The sequence below is a fragment of the Larus michahellis genome, chromosome 2 (genome assembly GCF_964199755.1).
Source record: "Larus michahellis chromosome 2, bLarMic1.1, whole genome shotgun sequence".
Classification (NCBI taxonomy): Eukaryota; Metazoa; Chordata; class Aves; order Charadriiformes; family Laridae; genus Larus; species Larus michahellis.
In genome coordinates, this window is record NC_133897.1 from 72,478,900 (window position 1) to 72,503,078 (window position 24,179).

General features: G+C 41.9%; 1 protein-coding gene across 2 annotated transcripts in view; it reads left to right on the forward strand.

Moving 5' to 3' along the window:
• Positions 1 to 24,179, forward strand: part of JARID2 (jumonji and AT-rich interaction domain containing 2) — a 225,890-nt gene that overhangs the window by 110,288 nt on the left and 91,423 nt on the right. For both annotated transcript variants that reach the window (XM_074575853.1, XM_074575855.1), the window contains exon 3: positions 15,991 to 16,132. In XM_074575853.1, coding sequence (XP_074431954.1) covers positions 15,991 to 16,132 — 142 coding nt within the window. The remainder of the gene's footprint in view (positions 1 to 15,990; positions 16,133 to 24,179) is intronic.

The window sequence follows — 24,179 nt, forward strand, 5'->3', positions numbered from 1 at the left end:
ATTGCAGAGAAACTGCTCCCAGTCCAAATCTAGCTGCGTCTGCTGCTGGTGCCTGTCGTGAGGGATCTTCCTATTTATACTGCTTGCTCCCTGTGAAATGTAGGTCAGGGTTTTTAGCTTATGATTTCTCATAGGGCAGAAAATTCTCAGACACTTCTATGTTAATACCAGAGAATTAGTAGTACTTCCACTCTTTCTGTTTGCCTACACTCTTTGTTGTCTGTCATCGTCCTTTTTCCTCCCTTTTAATCGGAAGGCGGAAAATGTGTTTCCCTGTTTCTCTGCCTACTTCTCCTGTCCAGCTACTTGCGTTTTTCATTCTGTCTTTGTCCTCTTATTTTCTGTGCTCCCTTTGAAGCGGGAGGGTCTGTTTCTGCGCTGTGCCATGCCATGAGGACAACTCCGGGCTGCTTGCTGCAGGCTCAGTGTTACAGCTGTGGAGATCATAGATTTTTTTGTTTTTTTTTTTTTCTTCTTTTTTCCTCCCCCCATCTCCCACAAACTCCTGGGCCATCCAGCCTAATGTGAGAGCAGACTGGCCTTAGTATTTGGAGAAAAGATCTATAATAAGCACTGGAGACATGCTGGTAAAAAGCATCAGCATGGTATATCAGCTCAGTTGGAGTACTGACTGTACATTAATTCTCTAACTTATAATTAGCTGTATTAAATTCCAATTTTCTGAAAGGAACCATTATCAAATAACACTCTGTTTGAATCTCAAAGAAACATAAGGAATGAAAGCTTAGTCCTCTTATGCTTTCATCTTTCAGAAGCAATCCTTATCTCAACATCTTGACCTACATTTTCTTTTTACCCTCTCCAAGAAACATTGTGTGGATTTAATGTCTCAGAAGGGAGGTAAGGATTTTATGCATGTGTATGTGTTGACATATAAAGTTTGGGGAAAACAATGAGGCCTTCATGTCCCCAATGACTTTTTTTTTTTAAAACTTGAAAGTGTTTTCCGTAGTATCTCTGAGGCAGATTTTAAGTTCAGAAAGAAATTAAACATAAAAAGTGCACCCCATTCTTTTACAAGTCTACTTTTATCTATCCAGCTTCTGCCAAAGCCTTTCCTGATTTTACATACCAGTAAAGAAAAAAATTGGACTCTCCTTCCTTCTCATATCCTGCTCACCTCTTGGGATCCAGTCATACAATTTCTTTTTACCATTAAACAGGAAGGGGGCGGCTTTTTTTTTTCTTTCTCCTTTTTTTGAGTGGCGGGGAAGAGGCGTTTAAAATGATGGATTTGTTCTCATTCGTTCTCGCTCTTACCCTATAGCTGTTTGGTGTTACTAATAAACAGTTTTACATGGGTTAAACCTTCACCTGGGTGGCCCAGGCGTGCGAAGAAGCAAAGGCTGTCAGTGCGTGGTGCACGTTATGGGCTAATCAAGATCCCAGCTTTGATGCTGACAATGATGATTCCCGTTCTGTGTACTGCCCCTCTTCCAAAATGCGACAGGGCAGAATACCTGCAGCGCTGCTTTCCCATTAGATTGGTCCATCCTCCCCTGTCGGGAGGGTGGCTCCAAATAACCACGGGGTGGTTGGTGGCATCCGTTCTGCCTCATCCCACCATGTGGGGCTGTGGTCATAAAGCAGGACACTTTCTCCCACTGCAAGATAAATGTTGCTATAGCCTCGCCTTGTGTGGGACAGGCAGAACTCTTCTCCCATTTGTTCTGTATGGGATTTTTGGGGGTAGGTTGGTTTTTTTGTTTGTTTGTTTGTTTGTTTTTCTTCTTTTGCTGGTGTGGTTTTTGTTTGGTTTGTTTAGGACTTTGAACACATGAATTGCTAAGTGTGTGCTAAACATTAATACTATTTAACAGTCTTTGTAGCTTGAGTTTGGCTTAGTAGGGATGCCTTGAAACACAGTGTACAGAATTCTCTAACTCCAGGAAGACTTTTGTTGCCTGAACTGTTTCTGTTTAATAGCGCTTTTTAGCTTTTTATTGGGTACTGGGAATGTACAGAGGGATTCCTGTCTTCATTTTTGTCTCCCGCCGTGCCCCCCCCCCCCCCCCCCCCCCCCCCCCCCCAGTGTTTTCACATCATCTTGAAATAAAGCTGTGCAGGGTTTTTTTGAATATCAGTAGTGTACTTTGGGCACCAAATCAGCTGGCTCTTTGTTTTTCTGATAGTAGTAATACAATGGTGAACTTAAGCATACACACAGCTTCTTGGATATATTTTGAAAGCTTGCTTACTGTTTTCATCTTGCATTTCTATGCTGTTCCATTGAACACACCTCCGACCCCTAGCCCCTATTTCTGGTGCTGTGCTTAAAATAAGAAACATGCTAAGGGGTATCAGTCTTTGGTTACATGAATGGATGGAAGGAAAATTCTGTGCAATGAATTCTTGTTTTAGGGGAAAAAAAAAATCAGTATTCTTTAAAAATTACAAGATAGTATTTTATCTCTTTTGCTTACTCAGAAAGATAAAATCCTTAAATACACATCACTGTATAGTCTTGATTGTATAAGTGTGCGATGATGGTTGTTCCAAGGTTTCTATTAAGTCAGGAAGCAGCTAATGTTGTTTCACTTCCCCTTCTGATGCCCCCGAAACGTGAGCAAAAAAAGCTGTTTAATAGCAGCAGAATATTTCATGCCAGTGGAATTTCTTTAACTCCTCCCGGGGGTGGTGTGGTGGGAAGTCTCCTTAACATTTCAGAAGTCCTTTCTCCAGCATCAGGTTTTCAAGTGGCTGGCCCCCTACCCCAGCTCTCATCTCTTCCCCCCATGGTTTGCTCGTAGAGCTCACAAAAGGGGAGGTGAAAGTAAGGTTAAGCTGCTGGTCTCAAGAGCTAGAAACAGAGATGGAAATTTCTTGGTGTATGAGGAGCATTTCCTTAAAGGCTGTTACAGCACTGATGTTCCAGATGCCGATGCTTTGGGGAACTGCATTAATGCTGGTGATAATCAGTTGTCCCCCCAATTAAAATGAGAATGGTCTTTGTGTACTTTCTGGCAGGTGGCTGAAGTTTACGTTATCTGATGCCTTTAAGCTTGTGTCGCTCATGCTTTGGCCTGTGCATCGTTCCTGTGGCGAGATACTTGGAGCTCAGCTGACAGCCGAGCATGGGGTCCTCCTGCTTTGTCCCCTCACCTCCTCTCTAGTCACTGCAGCACTGGAGCCGGTCTGGGAGGTCAGCAATTTCTCCTAAGCATCTTCCAGCTGCAGATTTATTTCCTGTCATATTTTTTTCCATTGCATGTGCCCAGCAGGTAGACGGCTGCTGTGCATCAGAGAGACTCCACCAACCCTGCCGCCGCTGTCGGCGTCGCGTAGGAGATGGGCTGGGATCCTTACCTTAGGCAAAGAGTGCTCAAATAGAGGTGAAATGTCATCGCTCCCGTGTATGCGTATGGCAGAACAATTTGTTCATTTGCGTCGGGCTTTCATATTGCACTTGTGATTTCAGTTTGCAGCAGTTGGTCTAAACGTTTTACTGTCACTGTCACGAGCCTCCTCTCCCCTGACAATAACTCTGCAAACAGATTACAGGGGGCTGAGTCAAAACAGCAGAGCAGCTCTTCATCCTGAGTGTGAAGTGTACTCCTCCGACCTTTAATTTAAGAAAACACGGAAATTATACTTGCCCGCCCCCACTTAAGAAAAAAAAGAAATCCCTTTCCCCTGGGAAGGGGTGAATACAGTTCTGCAAGTACAGATTTCACAGATGGATAGGTGGGGCTTTCTGGTTTGTTTTGCTTTTTTAAAACAACCTGCTTTTGAAAATACGTTTGAAATATGTTTACTTACTGTATGGAAAAAATATTTTGTGGCTACATTGCTGTTTCATACATTAAAATCATGGTAAGCATTTAAAAAAAAGAAAGTTTTTAGAATTAATTTAGCAAGCTAGATGTAAAACCAGTGACAAGGAGGGGAGGCATCCCAAAAGTTCAAAGACCAAGTTTTGTGGGCTTTCCAGGTGTTTAAGTTTTTTTGTTGTTTTATGATGCTTTAGAGCTGCTTTCTGTGAAGGAGAGAAAATAAATCATACACTGCGTAGATGGTGTCAAGGGGAAGGGTTCACGCTCAGGAAAAGCAGCTGCTAGTGGGTTTGCCCTGAAGAGAATCACCCTTCCCTACTAGTAGCAAGGTGCCGAGCATCGTGGATGAAATCCGGGGTTGCAGACAAAAGCCTGGGAAACCAACAGCTTAAAAAAAAAAAAAAAAAGTGTTTCAGAATTGCTTAGGCAGCTTTCTTCCCTCCCGTCCTCCTGGGATGTCACAGGGCCTTATGCCGGCGTGGTTGTCAAGCCTACATTAAGGCTCTCAACAGATATGCGAGCGCTCAGGCTGGCAGGGAATTGGAAATTTGGCTGCAGGCGATGCCGGCGCATCCCCGGCGTTGCGGGAGGCAGCGTGCCTCCCTGCCGTGCTGCCTGCGGACCAGCCAGGCTGCTCCGACCTCCTGGGGCAAGGGAGGGCTTTCTGGCATGTTGCTGAAGAGGCTATGGTGTCAAGTTAGAAGTGACTGTGGCCTGTTTTTTTTAAAGTCAGTGGATATTTAATTGCTCTAAACTCAGAGATCATAATTCAAGCGCTTAGTAGAAGGAGGTGCCATGCCAGGAAAAAAAAAAAAATCCTTGTCAGCGAAAGAGGTTGACAGCTTGACTCCTGGAGCTGGCTGATGGATGATCTCAGAGTTAGGGAGGGCATGTTCACTAAAAAGTTAGTGAAAATGTGGAGTCAAAGTAATTAAAATGGTTTAATTCAAATACCTGTCATATGTGACTTGAGTTCTTGTAAAACATCTAGCATTTAGCTCAATTATTTTTTCCCAGGACAGGAGAAGGACTTTTCCCCTCTTTTTCTTTGACTGAAAGCTCAAAGCATCTCCAGTGAGGAGAGGGCTGAATCCATACCCGTGTCTGCTGGCTGCATGGGAGAGTAACTGGTGCTGCATCACTGGGCTGTGCGTTCTTGCAGCAAACAAGATCTTCATAGCTCATGTCACATCGGGGGAAAAAATATTTCTCCTATCTGTCTGGAGGGCTGCCCGTGCTTCTGGCTAAAGTCATGAAAGGCAAATCCTCAATGACATGCATTAAAACATTAAACGGGACTATGCAATTAGAAGTATGTCATTCATGGGACTATGCAATTAGAAGTATGTCATTCAGCATTTGCTTTCGTGGCTTTTGTCACACAGGGGCAGAATTAGAGGCAATTAAGCAGAGGATAACCTCCCCAAAAAGGCTTTCTGCCACTTCTCTCATCCTTTCCCCATCCTTTTTCCTATGGCACGCTGCTGTGCTAGAATCCTCCTCCTGTTCCAGAGTCTGATGTTTTGCTCACTGTTGAGGTGTATGTAGAAGTCAAGTCCTACCATTATGCCTCCGGTCATTTGGTTTACATGAAAATGAAGTTAAGTCAGGCTGCCTGTTCCTGTTCCACCAAAGGCCTGGGCTCAGGCAGACAGGCGCAGCGGAGGGCTGGCCCAGTCCCTGAGGGTGATTGCCTTCACAGGCCCAGGGTGCTGGCTGACCATGACTCCGGTTCCAGAAATGGGCCTTTCATCACTTCCATCTGCCAAGATCGTAAGCCCATCCTGTTTGTATGATCCCTCACTGCAGATCAGTAGTAACTGTGCTTTGTTAGACGAAAAGCGTGTAGCAAATGTTCGTCAAGATGCTGTTTTGCTGTCGTATACGCTTTCATGCAGATACGCGGTTTTCAAATTATACAGCCTGTAAGGGTTTCCTAGAAATCATAACAAATATAGCCAAGCCTTTCTAAGCCTCTGGGTTTTAGCTGCACATCTCTCCATTTTCAGGTTCCCAAGTATTCATTGCTAGCAGTGAGACACTGCATGCCTTTTTATTTTTCTTGTTTTATATGCACGTTCATATGTTGTATTTTCTTCCAATTAGCAGGCTTTTCCTTGCTGCACTGTGTTTGCCTTTACCTTCTTTCTTCGTCCTTCGTTTATACTCTGTGGGAACACAATTGCTAATTTTTACTTTCTACTGTAGAATAGCTGTTGTCTAGAGACATGCTCTTGGCATAGCGTTCCTTCTTGTGTTACTTAAAATAACAGAGTATCTTAAAAAAAATTTTTTTTCTTTTCATTTTTACTAATCTGTCTAGTCCCCTGGTGCCAAGGTATGGGTATTTTTGAAGTGTGGAATTATTATTCCTTTGTACATCCATTCTTAATGGAAGCTTAACTCTGAAACGGCTAAGGTATGTTACTGAGTCTAAAAGCAAATCCAAGTGATACTGAGATGGGGGGAAATAATAGACTAAAAATTGGGACTGCTATAGTGGTGTCTTACAGTTAAGATGGCTCTGTAAAAAGTTATTCAGAAGGGGGAGCAATTGCCCTCAGTTGGTGCTCACATATAGGTGACAAAGAGCAAAAATGCGGACTAGCTTGCTTTACTTAATTCTTATTTACCAGAATAAGGCATGCTTTCTCTCCCACAGGAGGAGATATTGGTGAAGAATGGGCAAAAATATTTTGGAAACTGAGTCAGTAACTTTTCTCCAAATAACTGTCAAATAGATTTAAGCCAAATAAAAGTGGAAGAAACAAAACATTTTAAAAGTGCTTTCTTACACAGGCATGTCGAGGGCTTCCTTGACTCTCTCCCCTTATGGGATGTTACCCTACTGGTTCTCCATTCAGGCATAAAATGCCCTAGAACAGGCAGGATAAACAAGACATGATGGTTTTGGCATAAAAAACAAAGAATAATTTATTCATATGTCACTGATAATTTTGTTAGTACTTGAGAACTTAGACTTTTCTCTCTCTCAGTGGTTATGCCCGTTTTTCTATCACCAATGTCCTTGAACTAAATAGAGATGAATTATACTTGTGGATCTGCTTGTGGCTGTAACTTCAAATAAAATGCACGTTTAACTCTGTTTCCAGATTGCATATGCTATTACCAAATGAGAGAATGTGTCCTGTAGGACAGATGTCCCTGGCATAGCTGCAAATCAAAGGGCGCTTGTTCTCCTCAGGGAGAAATAAAGCCACTCTGTCCGGCGCCAAAATCAACATGAGGCACACACCACTGAGGGATTTTAATCTCACACAACTCATGTCGTGCTTACTGTCTGTACCCCTCCCTTGCACTTCAGTGTGGTGGTTGATCTCAGTGCCTTTTTTTACAGGTGGGTGAGCTCGGGGAGGTGACCTCTCCAGGGGCGCCCGCTGGGCAGCAGCTGCTGCATCTGGACAGGGTCCAGGTCCCTGTGTCCTAACCGAGCTCTCTCTTCCCAGTGGTGGTGTTTCCTTGCTTCTGCAAATGGCTTTATGCCTTCTCTACCCACGCCACTCTGAACAGCAAAGTTTAATAGCTAGGATCTTGCATTTGGAGTCCTCTTGTTCCTCCAAAGCTTTCTCACTGCAGTCAAGGGGGACTGAGGGACAGAGGTGCATGCAAGCTGCAGACATCGAATACTGTGACTCCTTGGCAACATGTGGGAGCAGTACGTGGTCCTTGTTTCCACAGTGCTAACAGGGAGCGCTTACGGTACTATAAAATTAACTGTTTGTCAAAACTTAATGACCTTTACATGGCCTGGTACCTCCTTATTAGTAAAGCTGCTGCTCTCCCCTTATCATACAGTCCCAGGGGCAATTGGTGGGAGGTCAATAGCACAATGGTACTGATAGAACAGACAGGGAGCAGCTGGTAAGGTGGTGGCCATCAGCTCTTCCCTGCTCTCTGTTCAGCTTCATTCAGGACAGCCCTAGGTTTTGGGTCTTGAGGCAACTGTTCCTTAGGTTTCCTTTATTCCCTCTTAAATTAAAAAGCTTGTGAAAATTCAAGGTAGCTATTTGTGGTTTTAAGCTTTGACTTAGTCAGCTCTCTGCATTTGTAGTAAGGGTATTTAGGAGAGATTTATTTGTTCCCCCAGCTTTTTTTGAGTCAGCATTACTGCTGCTATCTCCTCCACCTGTGTACGTTCCACCTACCCTACTGCTCAGCCTGTCTGGTACTCCTGTTCCTTCCCTTGTCCATGCCACACCACTGCAGAGCCCAGGCTGATGATCACCGTTCTGTCTTATGAAGAATAAGGTGCCACAAGGGGTCGTGCGTCTTGCCTGGGGGAAACAGAGGGTCATAGTTTTCATTGTATCCTTAAAAGTGGAGAAATGTCTTTTAATCAGAGAAGTGTGTCCCCTTGAATATTTTTTTTTTCTTTGTATAAACCTAAAATAGTAGTGTAGACTTCAGGTGAGGTTTTTCTCAGAATATGATATGTCGCAGGTGTTAGTAGATATTTTTTCTTCCAGGTGCATATTTCATAAATAAAAGTGAGGCTTGAAGTATGTCCTATGGCCTGCGGTAGTTTCCTGGCAGAATTAAATTAGGTTAATTTTTGACTGTTATATTCTTGTTTCTACCATTTTAATACCACTACCCCCACTAACCAATCCCCTCCAAATGAAAACAAAACAAAACACCCTTAAAAGCATTATGGTGAAACACCAGAACAAGATCATTTCGATTAATGCTGCTAACAGGTACTTGATAATAGGCTCATATGCAGGAAACAAAGTCACATAAACGTCTTTGGTTGCTTAATAGCAATTTTGGATGGAGATGTAATGGGAGTAAGGAGCTTCTTTCAACCTGTGTTATTTAATCAGTTCTCTTTGGTGATCTTGTCTTTTGACACGCTGACAAACACATCTTGTGCTGTAATGTCATTCATGCTTGGCTTCCATAGTGATGATGTATATCTACATATAAAATCACTCTTCTAGTCACTTATGAAGACTGTACAAGCTATTTGCTAGCAGTTTTTGGCATAACAGTACTGCTTTATACATATGCTCTGTTATGTACTGCAATCAACCTAATGTCCAGTGGCTTGTCATCTGTTAATGACCACGTACTGTTAAATACCATCATGGTGGCAACACAGGGCATCATGTGGTATAAACAACGACTGTTTCATGCTGTTTTTTTTTTTTTTTTTTTATTTAGAGATAGAAAACTGTTGTGGATTTGCATTACCAAATGCAATAAAAATAGAATTTTCTTTATGATAGCTATCCTTAAAAAAAAAAAAAATAGAGAGGAAATAGGTATATCTCAACCCAGAGAAAAATGTTTTGGCTTGTTTTGTTTTTAAATTATGTTACTACCATGAAAACCCAGTTCTTTAGTCTCTAAGACAACCATGGCATGAAAATAGGCCTTATTTTTGAGGCGTGTTGTCTGTTTAATATGTAATGTGATACCTTGTCATGCTGTGACAATGCGACAGATGGCATTTGCACTATAAAACAAAATTATCTTTTGTGCATAGCTATACAACAGCTAAATACAGTAACTCTGTACAGTATGCTGATTAATGCAGAATGTTGCAGATGTTTTGGAGATACCGGTATATTTTAACTTGGCATCAAATGATTAATGGTTTTATTTAACGTGCCTACCAAGATTTTGGTAGTGTTTCTGCATGTACTCTGACAAGTAAGGGCGTTTTTGGTAGAAGATAAACTTAGGGTTACAGACAATGGGATCTGAATTTGTATTGTATTGCAGCTGTTCGTGTACTTCTGGAAAATCAATGAGGACTATTCATTAACAATGATACTTTGCAAGTAAACATATATCGTAGCATATCATACACTATGAAGTCCTGTAGTTCTTAGGTTGAAGGAAAACAAGAGGTATAGGCGAGTCATCAGTTTTTTATAAGTAGATTTTAATACAGAATATTACTCATTTGAAACTAAGGGCCAGAGTTGAAGGTAGTAGCTTTTTCCCCTCTATATTTTACATGTAGAAATCATGTTGGGTGATCTTCCACTGTCTGGTTATACTGAAGCGTTTCTCCATGTTCAGGTGGCACAGACTTCTCAGACCAGTGTGTGGCATGGTTAACCCCCTTGTTTTCTCATAGTGCAATTGCATTTGTGGCAGCTTTCCTAAAAGGGGCAGTGCAAAAAGAAGAAAATAACTAGTTTGTTTTTAAAACCAAGCTTTCCTGTGCCAACTGCCAAGAATGCACAGCTGGTTTGTATGGGTGTGTTACTCCGTAAGTGAACAAAACTTTAGCTCCGTGCCTACGTAACTACAATCTGTGCTATTGCATGCTCTCATAAATAACACTGTCATCCCAGTGCGGTGAGAATGCTGCTTCGAGTAAATCCACTTTTTTAACTTCTTGTAACTTGTGTTTGTTTGTTTTGCCAATTGCCCTGGAAACTGTGCCTTTGTACCAGCCCAGAGCAGTTCAGCTTGCAGGGATCAGGGAGGAATGCAAGGAGGGAGGTGCTGGGAGGAGGCAAACCCAGTATCTCTTGGCAGTGGGAAGTGGGTGTCCCTGTGTGGTCAAGAAGCACCCGGGAGCAGAGTTAGCTATTTGTGAAATACGTGAGATCTGCAGTATGGTTCCCCTGCCCTGAAATGTGTGTACCAGCTCATGTTAGGTGTTCATACCGTATAGAAAGCTGTGGATATGGTCATGTTGAAATCCCCCTTATTTAGTTCAGTTAATGGTTTTGGTATCTTTGGCTTGTGTTTGTGTGGTGTTGAGTGCTGATTTTTCTAATGTGATGGCTTTGTGGGTTGCCTCTGACTGTGAGAACTGACTGGAAATACATTTGAATGTATTTCTTTTCCGAAGCCGCGTTAGGACTGGGAAATGGCAAACTAAAATAGGTGTTGCTGTCTTGTTGTAAGAACATGGAAATGTTCATGCTCTGATGCCTTGTTGGCATTAGAGTAAGTGATGTAGAAATAGTGTTTTGGGAACATTGTGAAAGTCCCCTCATCCAACCACTGCGTTCAGCTAACCACGTGATACTGAGATTTGTTCAGATCCTCCCCTTTGGTTTCCTGAATATTCAGTAACTTTACAATTACTGGTATGTTCTTCATTATTAATCTCATCTATTCTTAAAACCAACTAATTAACCCCGAACCCTCCCTTGCATTTTTTCCATCTGCCCTTATGTTGCTGCTTTCTGCTTGTCTTTTTCTCCCTCTGTTTTCATCCCGTGTATTTATATTTACACAGTATGTTATCGTATGGTGCATTCCCAAGTACTGTGATTTTGCATCACGTGTTCAGGTGCTCCCAAGACCAACCTGCCCTGCACATGCCTGTCAGTCATCTCTCCAGATGATCAGAGATGGGTTATAGACCTTGGCTTGAGAACAGAGTTGTAGAGTGCTGCTAAAAGTGTGTATATCACCAAAAATGGTAAGGTTAGCAAATCTGTACCAATATAAATTAAGCCCTGCCTGCCCTGGAGTAGTAAGTCTTGCTAGGCTATTACGAAAAGCGATTCACTTCTCCGTCAGTGCAAGCCCCCTGAAGTAAGCTCATTTAAGCAGATTTAACTGTGCTTTACACAGACTGTTTTTGGTGAAAGGGACATGGCCGTTGCGGGAGAAGACTCAGGAAGACCTTTGGTCAGTTAGCAACTACAGTCAAGAAGCAAAGGGATACAGTGGGAACAAGAGAGAGCACGCTCTGCAAAGGTTGTAAAGCCATGATATCCGGATTCTGTCTGGATCACCCTAGAGGGTATGGTTCAGCTCATTGCAGAGCCCTTCCTGCATGTGAAAAAACAAACAAGCTTGTAGCCGCAGACAGATTTGAAAACATTCGGAGTGTGGAAGGCAAATAAAAAGCGGACTGAAGTCTCTCTAATAATTAGTGGGGTGCAGAGGGCAGAAAAGGCTTCTCTGCTTTTCCCAGCTTGTACTAGAGTCAATGTAATATTCACATTTGCTGCTGCTTCTCAATGCAGTTAGAAGCTGATAAGTGAGGGTTTTTTCCCCTTCTTTTTTTCTTTTTAAGCGGCATGAAACTAAAATTGCGGTTTGCTATCGCAGCTTATATGGAAGTTTAAAAAAGAACTCAGCAAAACTGTGAAGTTGATGTTTGTGTGGCTCACATATTTTAGAAAGGATGTTAAGATCTCCATGTTTCAGTTTTAAGATACCCTTTTAAATTACTGGAAATTAGTAATTCACCTTTCTCTTAAAGTATCTAGTCTTGATCAGTTAGAGCCAGGACAGTGTATTTAAGGGACCACAGATGTCATTTGATATGTAAGTTCCTGTATTTATGACTTAATTAAATAATTCGTTAATAGTGACTTAGTTAAAGCAGTGTTTATTCAGTGACTTTGAGCCGTTCAGTGTTTCGGTTCCTTTTAAACTTTGGCAGCAAATATGCACTACTTCACTCTCTATATAAATTATTATTTCACATAAGTCATTTTAATACATGAATTCCTACACTGACTTATAATCCAAGCTGCTGTATTTTCAAATTTAATTTTAATGAGGTCTGGTTTTAAAAAAAAAAAATATTAAAAAAATCTAATTTGACTTTTAAAACAAACATTTTATATTACAGGAAAAGTCTATTTTTATCAACCCTGATGTATCTTGCCTAGTTATTCAGGCTTAGTGGTTGGTCACGAGTCCAGCTGCCAGGGAAGGAGGCAGTGAGAGCTGGGGCTGATGAGCCCAGTGGACAAGGGGCAGGCAGCCCCTGCCAGCTCTCCAGCAGCTGAGAATGTAACTGGTCACGGGCTATGCCAGGAGCCAGGGCTCGCTGGCATCGTGATTGAGAGGTTGAAGGGCACAGCCATGGAAAAGCAGTAGAGGAACTATTTGTCCCTTTGGTTTTATTTGGCTTTTGATGGCTTGCTCGTTCCTTGACCATCGCTGGGTGCTCCGAAGCAGCCAGGATTTCAAGAGTGGTTCAGCTCTTCAGACTATGCAAAGGACCATTTTCCTGCTTCGCTTGCTTTTCCCTCTTCAGATACATACACAATTGCAGTACTTTGCTTTTAAGGAACATGAAACGCCTGCTGCTTCCTGTAACCTGGCTAACTTTGGAGAATCAGCCCACGTGAATGGATATGTGCTGGACTCTGTTCCTGCAGTGCACCAGCAGACCTGTATGTCCCGTCAGCTGCACTGGTGCCAACTCATTAGTGGTGATGGGGGTGCCCAAGTGTCACTTGGCACAACTGTGGGGGCCCCACCCCATCTTGGGGCCTCCAGACCCTTCATAGCTCCCAATTGATGCACAGCAGAAAAGAATGTGGTTTCTCGCAGTTAGAGTAGCAGGAACGGCCTTTGAAGGAAAAGGTATCTGGGGGCAAACTGAATGCATTTGATATAGAAATGATTGAGTGGCAATAAACTTTATAACAGCCTACTTCAGCATGTGCTTTCTCTCCTGTGCTTGGAAGGAGGCTGTAGACTGTGGCTGTCTGTGCCTTTCATCACTTGGGAGCGGATTTTGCAATTATGCTGGCCCTGAAAACCTGTAGAACATGACACCCATTCCCATTATTTATCAGTATCTCTCATTTGTAGTTTTATGACTCCGTTTTAGGGCACTTGTTTTAATTGGCTTCAGCTGATGATAGCTAACTTCAGTTATCCGCAATATTATTGCGTTGTGGGATGGTGCTGGTTATGATGAATAATAGCAGACAAACCTGTATTTTTCCTTAAGGGACACAAATCATGCTTGTCTTCCAAGTGCACTGATGGTTTGGCAGGGTAAAAGGATGAATAAAAATTGCCTTCCAAGTGTGTGCAAGTTGACAGCCCAAAAGGTGATTTTCTTGACTCATATACTTCAGGTTGCTGGGTTTTACATATGGCAAGTCTCCAGAACAAATATTGCTTTTGGAAAACCTAATCAAATTCTGTTATAAGAGTTAAGTTACTGAGTATAGGCCTCAAATGATATGCTTGATTTAGGCTTCTCTGGAGTTTAAAAATTGTAAATTTTATCAGCAGTGGTTTAATGGAAATATGCAAAGCAAAAGTTGAAACTTTTGTAAGAATAAACTTGGGCACTAGGGCTTCCAGTGAGGGTGAATTCAGCACAGAAATATAATCTATTTAATGTTTTTTAAAAAGTTGCCTTCATTTCCTCGGGAATGCTTTGAAGGGATGCTGTCACCCCACGTCGTATCATTGTGTTATATTACAAACCTTGTTGTAGTACCATGTGCTGACACTGAAATTTGTATTATTTGTTGGGTCACAGTTTGAGATCTCTTCAATGGAAAGGAAGTATGGAAAGGAATTTAACAAAAGGGGAATGAAAATGTAAATTGGGTCATTTAACTTCTCCCTGCCAGTCTTAGGCTGGCTAGAAGAGACATTTTAATGCAAACATTGGTGCTTAGCTTCAACTTTTGCTTTGTGGGCTCCATAGTAGGAAGAAAAAAATTGACCTACCAGTTCATTGCATCTTCCCCACAAAAAAAAAATAATCCAGGCTTGTGTTTTGTAGGTAGTATTTTAAAATCAGCATAGAAAAACTGCAGCATGTGGCCACCATGTAGCCACTTCTGACTCCAAGTCAAGAGAAATTTGGTGTAGCTCAGAATGAGTAAGAGCGAACTTTGATTAGAAAAAGAAGAGCGCAATATGATGTACTGATACAACGCAGACTTTAGATTGGGCTGTTTAAAAATGGGCAATCAGAGAGATTAGATTGGAATTGGAAGTGCTGAAAGGTTCAAGAGCCTGCTAGCAGGTGATGTATCGTGCCCAGTCATAGTGCCCAAGTGAGCAGTGAATAAATGGCCTTATGGGGAGGGAGCCTTTGGCAGAGGGGGTGGTACTTAAAGCAGACAGACAGCTTGCTGGGAGGAGGTGCCTTACTCTTGCTCTGGTTATGTTTCGGTGTCTCTTTGAAGCTGAGCTTGGTTGAATGCTCGGTTATGCAATGACTGAGTGCGTTGATGGTGTTAAACGGTGATTTTCCTGAAAACAGAGATCTGAAATGGTGTAGCTCTGCTGTAGTACTAGTGGAAAGTTTTGAACTGCTGTTATTAGTAAGCATTTTTGGTTTAGTACTCTTAAGCCTTGCTGTCTGGCTTATCTTGGAAGGGGTCGGCCCCCTCCCTGTTTTCTTTCTATGGTGAAATTATAGAAAGGGAGACTGAAATGACCAACGGAGGAGAGTCCTACCAGTGCTTCTCTGAGGAAATAAAGCTGTGAAACAAAGCCTTGTTATGCCATTTGCAAAAGTATTTTGGTGGAGAGATGGGAAAGCATTCTCCTGGATAAAATTGCAGCTCCTCTGGTAATAAGCTCTTAAAACACTCAAGTAATTTCTAAGCTGATAAAATTCCTAGTAATTTTCCTCCCTCTCCTCCCGAAGCCTACTGAAGAATATGTTACTATTTTAATTCTTCCATAAGTCTGAGCGGCTTCACTGTCTGTCTGCTATTGTTTGTAAGAGTCAAATTATATTACTTATTTGAATAGACTATGCAAAATTTGTTAAACATTATGCTCATATAGGCCCCGTGCTTTCTTCCATCTATGTGAGACTGCTTACTGTAGTATTCCTGCAGGAGAGGAAAGGCACAAAAGGGAAGGCGGCTGTGGCAGACATTTCCCCTGCCTTGTGTACCTTTGCTGGCAGTCTGGAGTTTCTGTAGTTGACTGACATTTGGCTAGAGGAATTAGAGTTGAGAAACAGACGTTTGATGTTCACCCCTATGGGATTTAGAATTTTTTTAAAAGGATCATAAATAGCAATAGTTGGAAGTAGCAGAATGAAGAGCAAGACAACAACAAATTGACCAAACAGCAGCTTAATTTTATATCGATCTACAGAGAAATACAAAAGGCTCTCATCTATGCCAGTCAACAGGAGTTCTGTAAAACAGGGACGAGTTTATGACTCTAAGCCATGTCCCTTTTTGAGTAAGGCATGTGACAAGATTATAAATACAATTGCAAACACCTGCAGTATAGTTATTTGGGACTGAGGGCTTACGGTTAACCAAATTGGAAACACACAATCAGGAAGGTTCTTACTGGATATCTCCATGCAAAATCAATGTTACCACCATATCTCTTTGCAGGATGGTTGCTTTGGGTGTCAACACTCTACTGCTAGTGTCACGTGTGAATTTTTATAAAATCCATTCGGCACTGGTCATGCAGGTTTTGAATATTGTGTACTACTTTGTCACGTTTGCAGGACTTCTCACTAATGGCCAATCTAAAGGATTAGGACCGGGATCAGAACAGCTGGAGAATGAGAAGGACGATGCATCGCAAGTGTCCTCAACGAGCAACGATGTTAGTTCTTCAGATTTTGAAGAAGGGCCCTCGAGGAAAAGGTCAGTAGTGCGTTATGATTAAAGTACAGCCTTTCTGCTTCATCCCTTTTGTGCTAGAAGGTTGTGATTATGTTATCAATAGGGTATGGTTGCACATACTGCCCGACCTTAAACGGACTTTCCAGTGTGGAGTCCATGTAGTGACAGCGAGGATACAGTAAATTTTGCTTCATCCATTGGTACAGATGGTTTTTGTTGTTTTGGAAAGCGTGGAAAAGCAGTTGTTGTTTTGCAGCAGATGATTGCTAAATTAAATGCCTTGAGACTCTCTCCCCTCCTGCCCTCCCTCCCCTCCTCCCCTGGATTTGACCTCTCAGGGACATGTCAATATGTATATGTGTGTAATTTCAAGGAAAGCATCGCTAAAGTAGTTAGTGTTACTGTTGTTACTTTTAATATTCTGTGAATGAAAACATGTGAAGTTAAAAAAAAAAAAATCGAAAAAGACGAAACTAGATGCTTCTGAGAAGAGAAACTGTGTAGTAAGGCAGTGTGGTGGGTATCGGTTGCAAAGGCAACTTTGCAACTTTGAGGTACTGCTGCCGCCTCTTTCCTAGAAGTCGGTTATGAGGTCCTTGTTGAACTCTTACGAGTTCTTATCCTGAATGTGCAAAATGTGGGTTAAAATCATAGGACTCAGGCCAATCTATTGTAGAAGATATGCTGAGAATGCAAGAGGTTGGGAGTTGTCCTCTATATGAAGTAAGAACCAAAACAGGCTGTCTAAAAAATGCTATTTAAAAGACAGAAATGGAAAATGCTTTCTCAACCTTTTTCTTCCACACTCCTCGTATGCTAGTACCAAGCCAAAATGAACCATAAAATAAAGTTCTCTTTCAAACAATAGTAGTAGTCCTGTTTTATGCATGACCTTATGATTCCCCAGAGAAGCCTGATGGGGTGAGGAGAGTGGTGCTTTTCTGGACAACCCCTTGTTCCTGTTCCCGTGTCCCTCACCTCTGGTCCCCACAACCTTTCCTACGCCCTGAGCAACAAACTCAATGTCTAGTTAATATGCTCACTTAGCTCCTCTGGTGTGTCAGAATAAAATTTGTGTTACCTTCTGTACTGGTAGAAGTTTTGTAAGGCTTATTGCGTCCTACAGCTGGTCAGGAGGAAAATATTTGTGTGTTTATTTATTATTTGGCTTTATGAGATATAACGGAGGCTTGAAAATTATTTCTGTGTAGAAATTTAGGTGTCATCCACTGTAGGTATGGTCCTGGGAGACGGAGGTCATTGTTTCACAGTGTTGCCAGTGTTGCTTGTATGCTATCTTAAGGAATTTTTGCTGCTCTCTGCAGTTGCTTTGTCCTCAGCTGTGCTGACACAACTGCTTGCAAGATCACACCATGAGTAGGTTCAAAGAGCTGGTTAGGATTAAAAATAATAGTGAGAGGTAGATGGATTGAGACTTTTTGCCAGGGTTCTTTATTTTTAACCTGCGTGAGTTTTCTACTCTTGCTCCAGCACGGCTGCAGGAGCAGCCTACAGTGCAACTGAAGGGGCATTCCTTTCCTCTCTTGGGGCAGGAGGGCTTGTCCCTTACACTGTCCCTGCTTCTGGTGCCCTGGTCAGTCCAGCTTCAGCAATGAGTGGGATTTGCTACATCACCGTCCCATGATGACCTGTATTTGAGTTTTGCGGGTGAAATTTTTTCTTGAGGAATATTTGATAGGTTTGGGCTGTGGGAATTCAGACACTTGAGAAGCAGCTGGGTGGTTCAGGCCTAATAATATGGAACTCAGTGCCTTTGGTACTTTTTAGGTTAAAAACAAAACCAAACCCAAAACCAGAAGCTAAGATGAAAAATACCTTTCTGGTTTTTGTGGAAGACAAGGCATCGCTTCAGTTCTTCTTTATGCATGATGAACTGTTGACATAACAGTTGACATGTTTGTTGCTGTGAAGGAGAATGTTCCTGTTTTGTTTCCATTTACACCCAACAAAGACTTCTATCTACTTGTTTTCCTCCCTCGGCTTCCTCTTTGCAGACAGACCTCTTCTGGTCTCCTTCTCTTAAGCTGTATTGCAGCATGTTGAGTGCTTTGATGTCTTCCTCTTGCTTCCTTTGTGTTTTGTTTTGTTTAGATGAATATGCAATGTTTCCTCGACCCAGGTCATCTTGGGATCCCACAAAGAGTTGTGCCAGGAATACTGGGTAGACAAAGGATATGCAGGAGGATGAGAAGGGGGAACAGGACTGAAATGGGATCTACGGGTTCACTGCCTCAGCTCATCAAGTTTTGAGAAATTGTGTCCTCCTTGTCTTCTCCCTGGGCTTCCTCAAAATCAGACTTCAATTGTCTGTTCAGCTGTGTGTACTCTTGTACTGAAATACACAATTAAAAACTGTAGCTTTAGCATGTACTTTATGCAGTTTTTTCCCCTCCCCAAAACGAACATTTGTCGTCTTGAAGTACTGTGGCATACAGCTAATGGTATATGCAGTGAAATGATTTTAGGGATTGGTGCGGTTAGTAAAGCATAACTGTTTGGAACTTGCTGTATATAATACAGTGAGTTTTGAGTACCAGGTTTCCTGTGGTGTTTGAACCATGCATGTATGCAAGTTACTATTTAGTTTTTTATGGGTTGTGGGCTTTTGGTGGGGTGGGTTTTTTTGGTGTAAGGCAGGAATGTTTCTTTTGGAAATTTGAACCTGTCATCTTCTGGAAGAATAGGTCACCTGTATTTCACACCAGTGATGGAAACAAAGAGAGCGCTAAGCAAGTAAGCGTAACAAATAAAGGGAGGCTGTTGTAAGGGGCTCTAGTTTGTTTAGTAGTTTAAGGCACTGGTTTGACCTTGCAGTTCTTCAGTGTAATGGCAGGCTGATAATGTGGAGGCAAACAGTCTCTTCCCAGTTTCTTCTTCCCTCCTCTTCCTAGTCATTGTGTCTGTCAATCTTTTGGCCTTCAGGTCAGTTCAGTGGATTGATCTGGCAGCGTTTTTCCCCCTGCTAGAGCAGGTCACATTATAGGGAGATAGGTTCGTGCATGCGTGCAGCATGTGTGTGTTTAATTTGCATTTATAGTTGATCCAAACTCTTCCCATTTCAGAGATGATTTGCATGAGAGCCTGGATGAATATCAAGTGCCAATTCTCATAGCAAGCTGAGCGGAGGGTGAGTCTGCTAGCAGTTTGCACTGCCTTGTGGTCTCACTATGCCAGCCATCTCTGGTGTAGATTTTCCTTGGGTCAAACCAGGCAGTGGCTGCTCCCAGTAAGTTACTGGTCAGAGGACTTAGTTGTAGATAGGTGCTGACAAGCCTCTGTGAGGGCGGTAAATCCCTACCAGCCTGCCTGTTGACCAGTGAAGGGATTACTGATGAGTATTCCTTATTTCACACGTGCATGCCAAGCTGCGTAACACAACAGTAGAACCCCCAACCAAGCAGTGCTTCAGGTTTATCACATCTATTTTTTTTTTTTCCAATTTCAGCCCCTTTCCTAGTAACATAACTTGATTGAAGAGCCACACGTGCTGTAAAGAGAGCATTGTCATGGGAAGAAAGATTGCGGTTGCTGGTGAAAGTATGCTGATCAATATAATGCTGCAGATTTTGTTCAGAAACTCACTCAAATACTTTGATGGGCCAGGCTTTTGAATGCCCTGGCCCAGTGCTGTTAGGCATCTAATGGCTCCAACTAGTCTTTGTAGGTACTTTGTCAGTAATTAACACCTTTGCTCTCCGGGGACTGGAGGAAGCTTCCTTCACAGCCAGGTTTTCAGCCAATGGGGAAAGTTCCATCTCCGTTTCTTTTTAAGTGTAGCATTCAAAATTGCAACAGAAAGCATGGAACAGTACTAAAAGCACGCAGCCTGTCATTTTGTGATGCTGCAGGTTTCAGCTCTGATAGCTTGGTGGTGGTAAGGAGGAAAAGAAGTACATGTACAGCTTTGCCTGTGTAAAGTCTCGAGATAGTCCAAAAATTGTAAGCCCTACTTAAAGAATAAATGGGGTTTAAAGACAATTGGCAGTGGCAATACTGGCAAGCTCAGGCTTCAAAAATACTTAGATTTGTTTGAGTTTCTATTCAAAGAATGGACAATACTTGCTTTGGTCTGAGCTGTGTCTATTACAAGTGACCACGTCTGGGGGGAAGCAGAGGGTTAATCCTGAGTAGTAAATACTATTTTCAGCTAGTAAAGAGGTGTCAGTGTTATTCTAACATTTGGCAAAAGCTAAGCATTCTATGTTACGCTGAATCTGTTGTGTAATGTGTTGTTGTCTAACTCCCATGTAAGTGAGAGCAGTTGCTAGTTTCTTCAAGGGTTTTGGGAGAGATGAACGGAAGCATTGGTATACAGGCTTGATAAACTATCAGGTTGAATGGTCTTCACCAGGTAAAGACTGTGCATTTTAAAAACCATAAAAAAGGTAATTGCCAAAGGAGAAGTGTAACTTCAGTGTAGCTGCATCTTCTTGGTATGAATCTCCAATTTCCAGCTATGATTCTTAGTTGAGAAGGTCAATAGGTAACAGGCCAAAGGTGTTTGAGTCACTGTCTGGATGCTTGTACGTTTTTATGGGCAGCTCTTAAAACTACAACCACTGGCAATTAATAACAGTATGCAGAGACAGCTATATGTTTTCCAGCAACACTTGCTCACCTTACCCAAGAAGAGACGCGTGCAGAGCGGACTTGATGTGACAGTATGTTAACCTTTGGTGATAGCAGGCTATTGCTTGTTCCCTGTTACTAATCAGGCAGTTACTCATTTACATGGCCCCCTTCTCAGAAATGCACACAAGGAATTGCCAAATGCACAAATGCCGTTGTCTTCTATTGTAAAGTTCTGTTAATAGAAGGCTGTGAGAAGGGGGAGGAGCTTGTCTGATTTTAATAGTCATTAAGCTTTAAATCTTTTTTTCTTTTTTAACTTAATGTTAAAATATTATCTCCATTAAGGGTGACAAAGAGGTTTGTTTAATTTAGAAGAAAAACAGGGTTGAAGAAATTTCCCCCCCTTGCAGGAGCGGCCGAGCAGATGCATTGTCCCCCCTGGACCGAGGGTGTGCGCAGCTCCCAGAAGACACATTGTCCAGTTCTGCCACAGGGAAGGTTGCTGGCAGCAGGAGAAAGGGACAACATACTGGGGAGCAGTAGTGTTTTAAGCTGCCACAGCTAGATTGGCCAGAAATTGCTTATTAGGAATCTTCTAAGGCCTTTAATTAATATAGCAGGCTTTCAAGCATGTGACAATCAGAAGTGTGGTTGTGTGTTACAGCAAGGCCAGTCCATGGGATGTGCTCCTGCCCCTCGCCTCGAGCTGGCTCCCTGCTCCATTTTCCTGTTTGTCTTTTTAAAATTTTTTTATTTTTAGATGCCAGTTTCCCTGGACTGGCTCACTGTGGGGCAAGATGAGCGTTAAGGTTTCTCAAATGAAATGGTGCGAGTACGTGGGCAAGGACAGGGAGGCAAGTACACTGGTCTCCTTTGGCTGGTGGCCACACAGCTGCTAGGCTAGCAGAGCTGTATTGCATCCTCAGTACCAAAAAAGCCAGTCAAGGGTAGGCAAGCTTCTGAGTATTAGGCAAGCTGCTAATTTAAGTGGTTTCTTTTAGTGAGATACACTTTTTAACTTGAGCTGCAACATACTTCCTTGCAGCAGAGCTGTCAAAAGAGTGAGGAGACTCGGGGTTAGTTTCTTTTTTCTTTTTTGCTCAAATTGTTTTTATAGTTAATAATGATCAGTCTCTTTAGCACTAGACTTAGCACCTTCCATGCAAGATGTAAAATAAGGTCAGTCCCATTCCCACATATGTAAGTTTGTGAGGGATTTCTACTCAGCGTTGTAGGTGATGGAGGGAGCAGTGTATTATGACTCAGGTGTGAAAGTGGGAGACTGCTCATAATATCAAAGTGTTTTTCCGGGACCTTTTTAGTGAATAGTCTTTTTACTAATTGAAACGCTATATAATGTATTTGTGTTCAGCTGTTGCCTGCTGCCACATAATGTAATCCCACTTATCAACCAGGTGCTTCTATTATTTTTTTTCTCATTTCAGTAGGCTATGCAAATCTACATTACTTGTTTGCTTGTGAAGAACTGCATTGATCCACAATAAAACCAAAACGGCAATAAGATTTATGCATAATAATTTTTTTTTTTTTTTTACCCCTCTGGAAGTTCTGATATGAGTGGAATATATTTTTAGTGCAGCACATTTATATTTAAATAACAAGCCTTATAAAGGAAACAATAATAGTCCATTGGAGTGGATTTGCACAGGAATAGTAAAAAGACAGATTACCTGCTTTACCATGGAAGTCAAGGAGATCATTCTATGTAGTTTGAAAGGGAAAAAATCAGGTGATTAATGTTCTTTCATAAGGAACAAACAGAAGTTGTTGACACAGATTCTTCTATCCAACAGGCAAGATATAACAAGGTACAAGCATTTGGGAACACTTTAACTTTGTGGGTAGACATCTATGTAAACAACTTGTCCAAGTAGCGATTTAATAGTTGTGAAGGTACGGTTTATAGCAGCTGAGAAGTGTTAAGCAATGTCCGATTCAAACTCGCTTGCCCTCACCTGCCACCATCTCTTCAGAAGGCAGAGTTGCAGGAGGAGGTCTTCATGACCTTGAGCTTGGGCTCATCCCCTGCGGGACCGGGGGAGTTCCCAAAGCTAGACTAGGCAGGTGCAGTTGTTTCTGTGGTTCTGTGTGTGGCGAACACTCTTTCAGATGCTTGATAACGCATCTCTACCGTCATTCACTTTATTCATATATCTCACCCCTGTGTATGACAGGACAGATGTCGACTTGTTAAATACCAGGGAGAGGTTGCTCTGAACCGATGTAGGAAATAATAGATTATGTATTGGAAGACACTTTTTCCAAGCAAATTTGTGTGTCAATGTGCAAGAAGTTTTTTGATGCACATAAACCACTGTCTGTATAAGACTCTAGCATGATATTTGGGCTAACATAACTCTTTGCTGCATCTGATTTCTTCTGTCATTTTCCATGTGCATCTGTGCTGTTGCTTGGCCTTCTCTTACTTTGATATTACAGTTCAGCTACTGACTGACAGCTCAGCCCTGTGCCCAGACTGCTGCCGCTGAGATCTGGGGGAGATGAGCCACCTGTCCAATTTGATCCTGTTTAGAACCTTCTTGACTTTGTTCCTCTCAAAATTATCTTTCTATTACTCTCCTGTCCAGAGAGTAAGGCATTTATATTTATGGACAATCTACTTAGGTGGCATTTCAGAAAGACAGGTTGGTATTATAACCGTTTTCCATAGAAGACTGTATCTGGACAGCCAGTGAGTGTTTTTTCTTCCCAAAGAAGAAATGTTCAGAAGAAATGTTACATGCTGTGGACGTTCCCAGGGATTTTGTCATGTCAGCAGAGATGGACTTGTTGCTGTGCCCTTAGGTGTTTCTGGCTGTTGCTGCTGTTCCATAGCCACGGTGCCTCATCCTAAATAGAGGAAACATGGATAACTTGAAATACATATGTTTTTTGCTTTGGGTTGTGTTACCTGTAAGTAATATGTTGTATCCTCACCAAACAAACATTGAGACGTATAGCTTTGCTCACTCGATGAGTCAATTTCCATGATCCTGCAGCATAAATGTGGGGGGAACCCAACGCAACCATTCACCTGTATTACAAATGAGTGTCTTTCCACTTATCCTCTGTTCATAATTCCCCCCCCAAAGAATTTAAAATCAAAGACAGGAAGAAAAAAAAAAAAGGCATATAATTGTATTTTGAAGATCACGGCAATGCCGTGATTTTTTTCTGTTAGGTTATTTTAAAGAATGTGATTCTATTGTAGAATTTTGATTCCTAGAAATTAGCCATCCTAGCATTCGCAGTGGTCTTTTGGAAAAAGAAGTGATTGCTTAATAAGAAAACATTCAGCACCATCAAGTATGAGTAAGATGTCAGAATTAAATGAAACAGATTCAGTTTTTTGCATATAATTAAAATTTGAGCTTAAAAAAGTATCAACAGATAAAAATAAGTCTAGCAAGAATAAAAGGCCAAAAATGGAAAAGCTGAAACCTGTTCCTGAAAT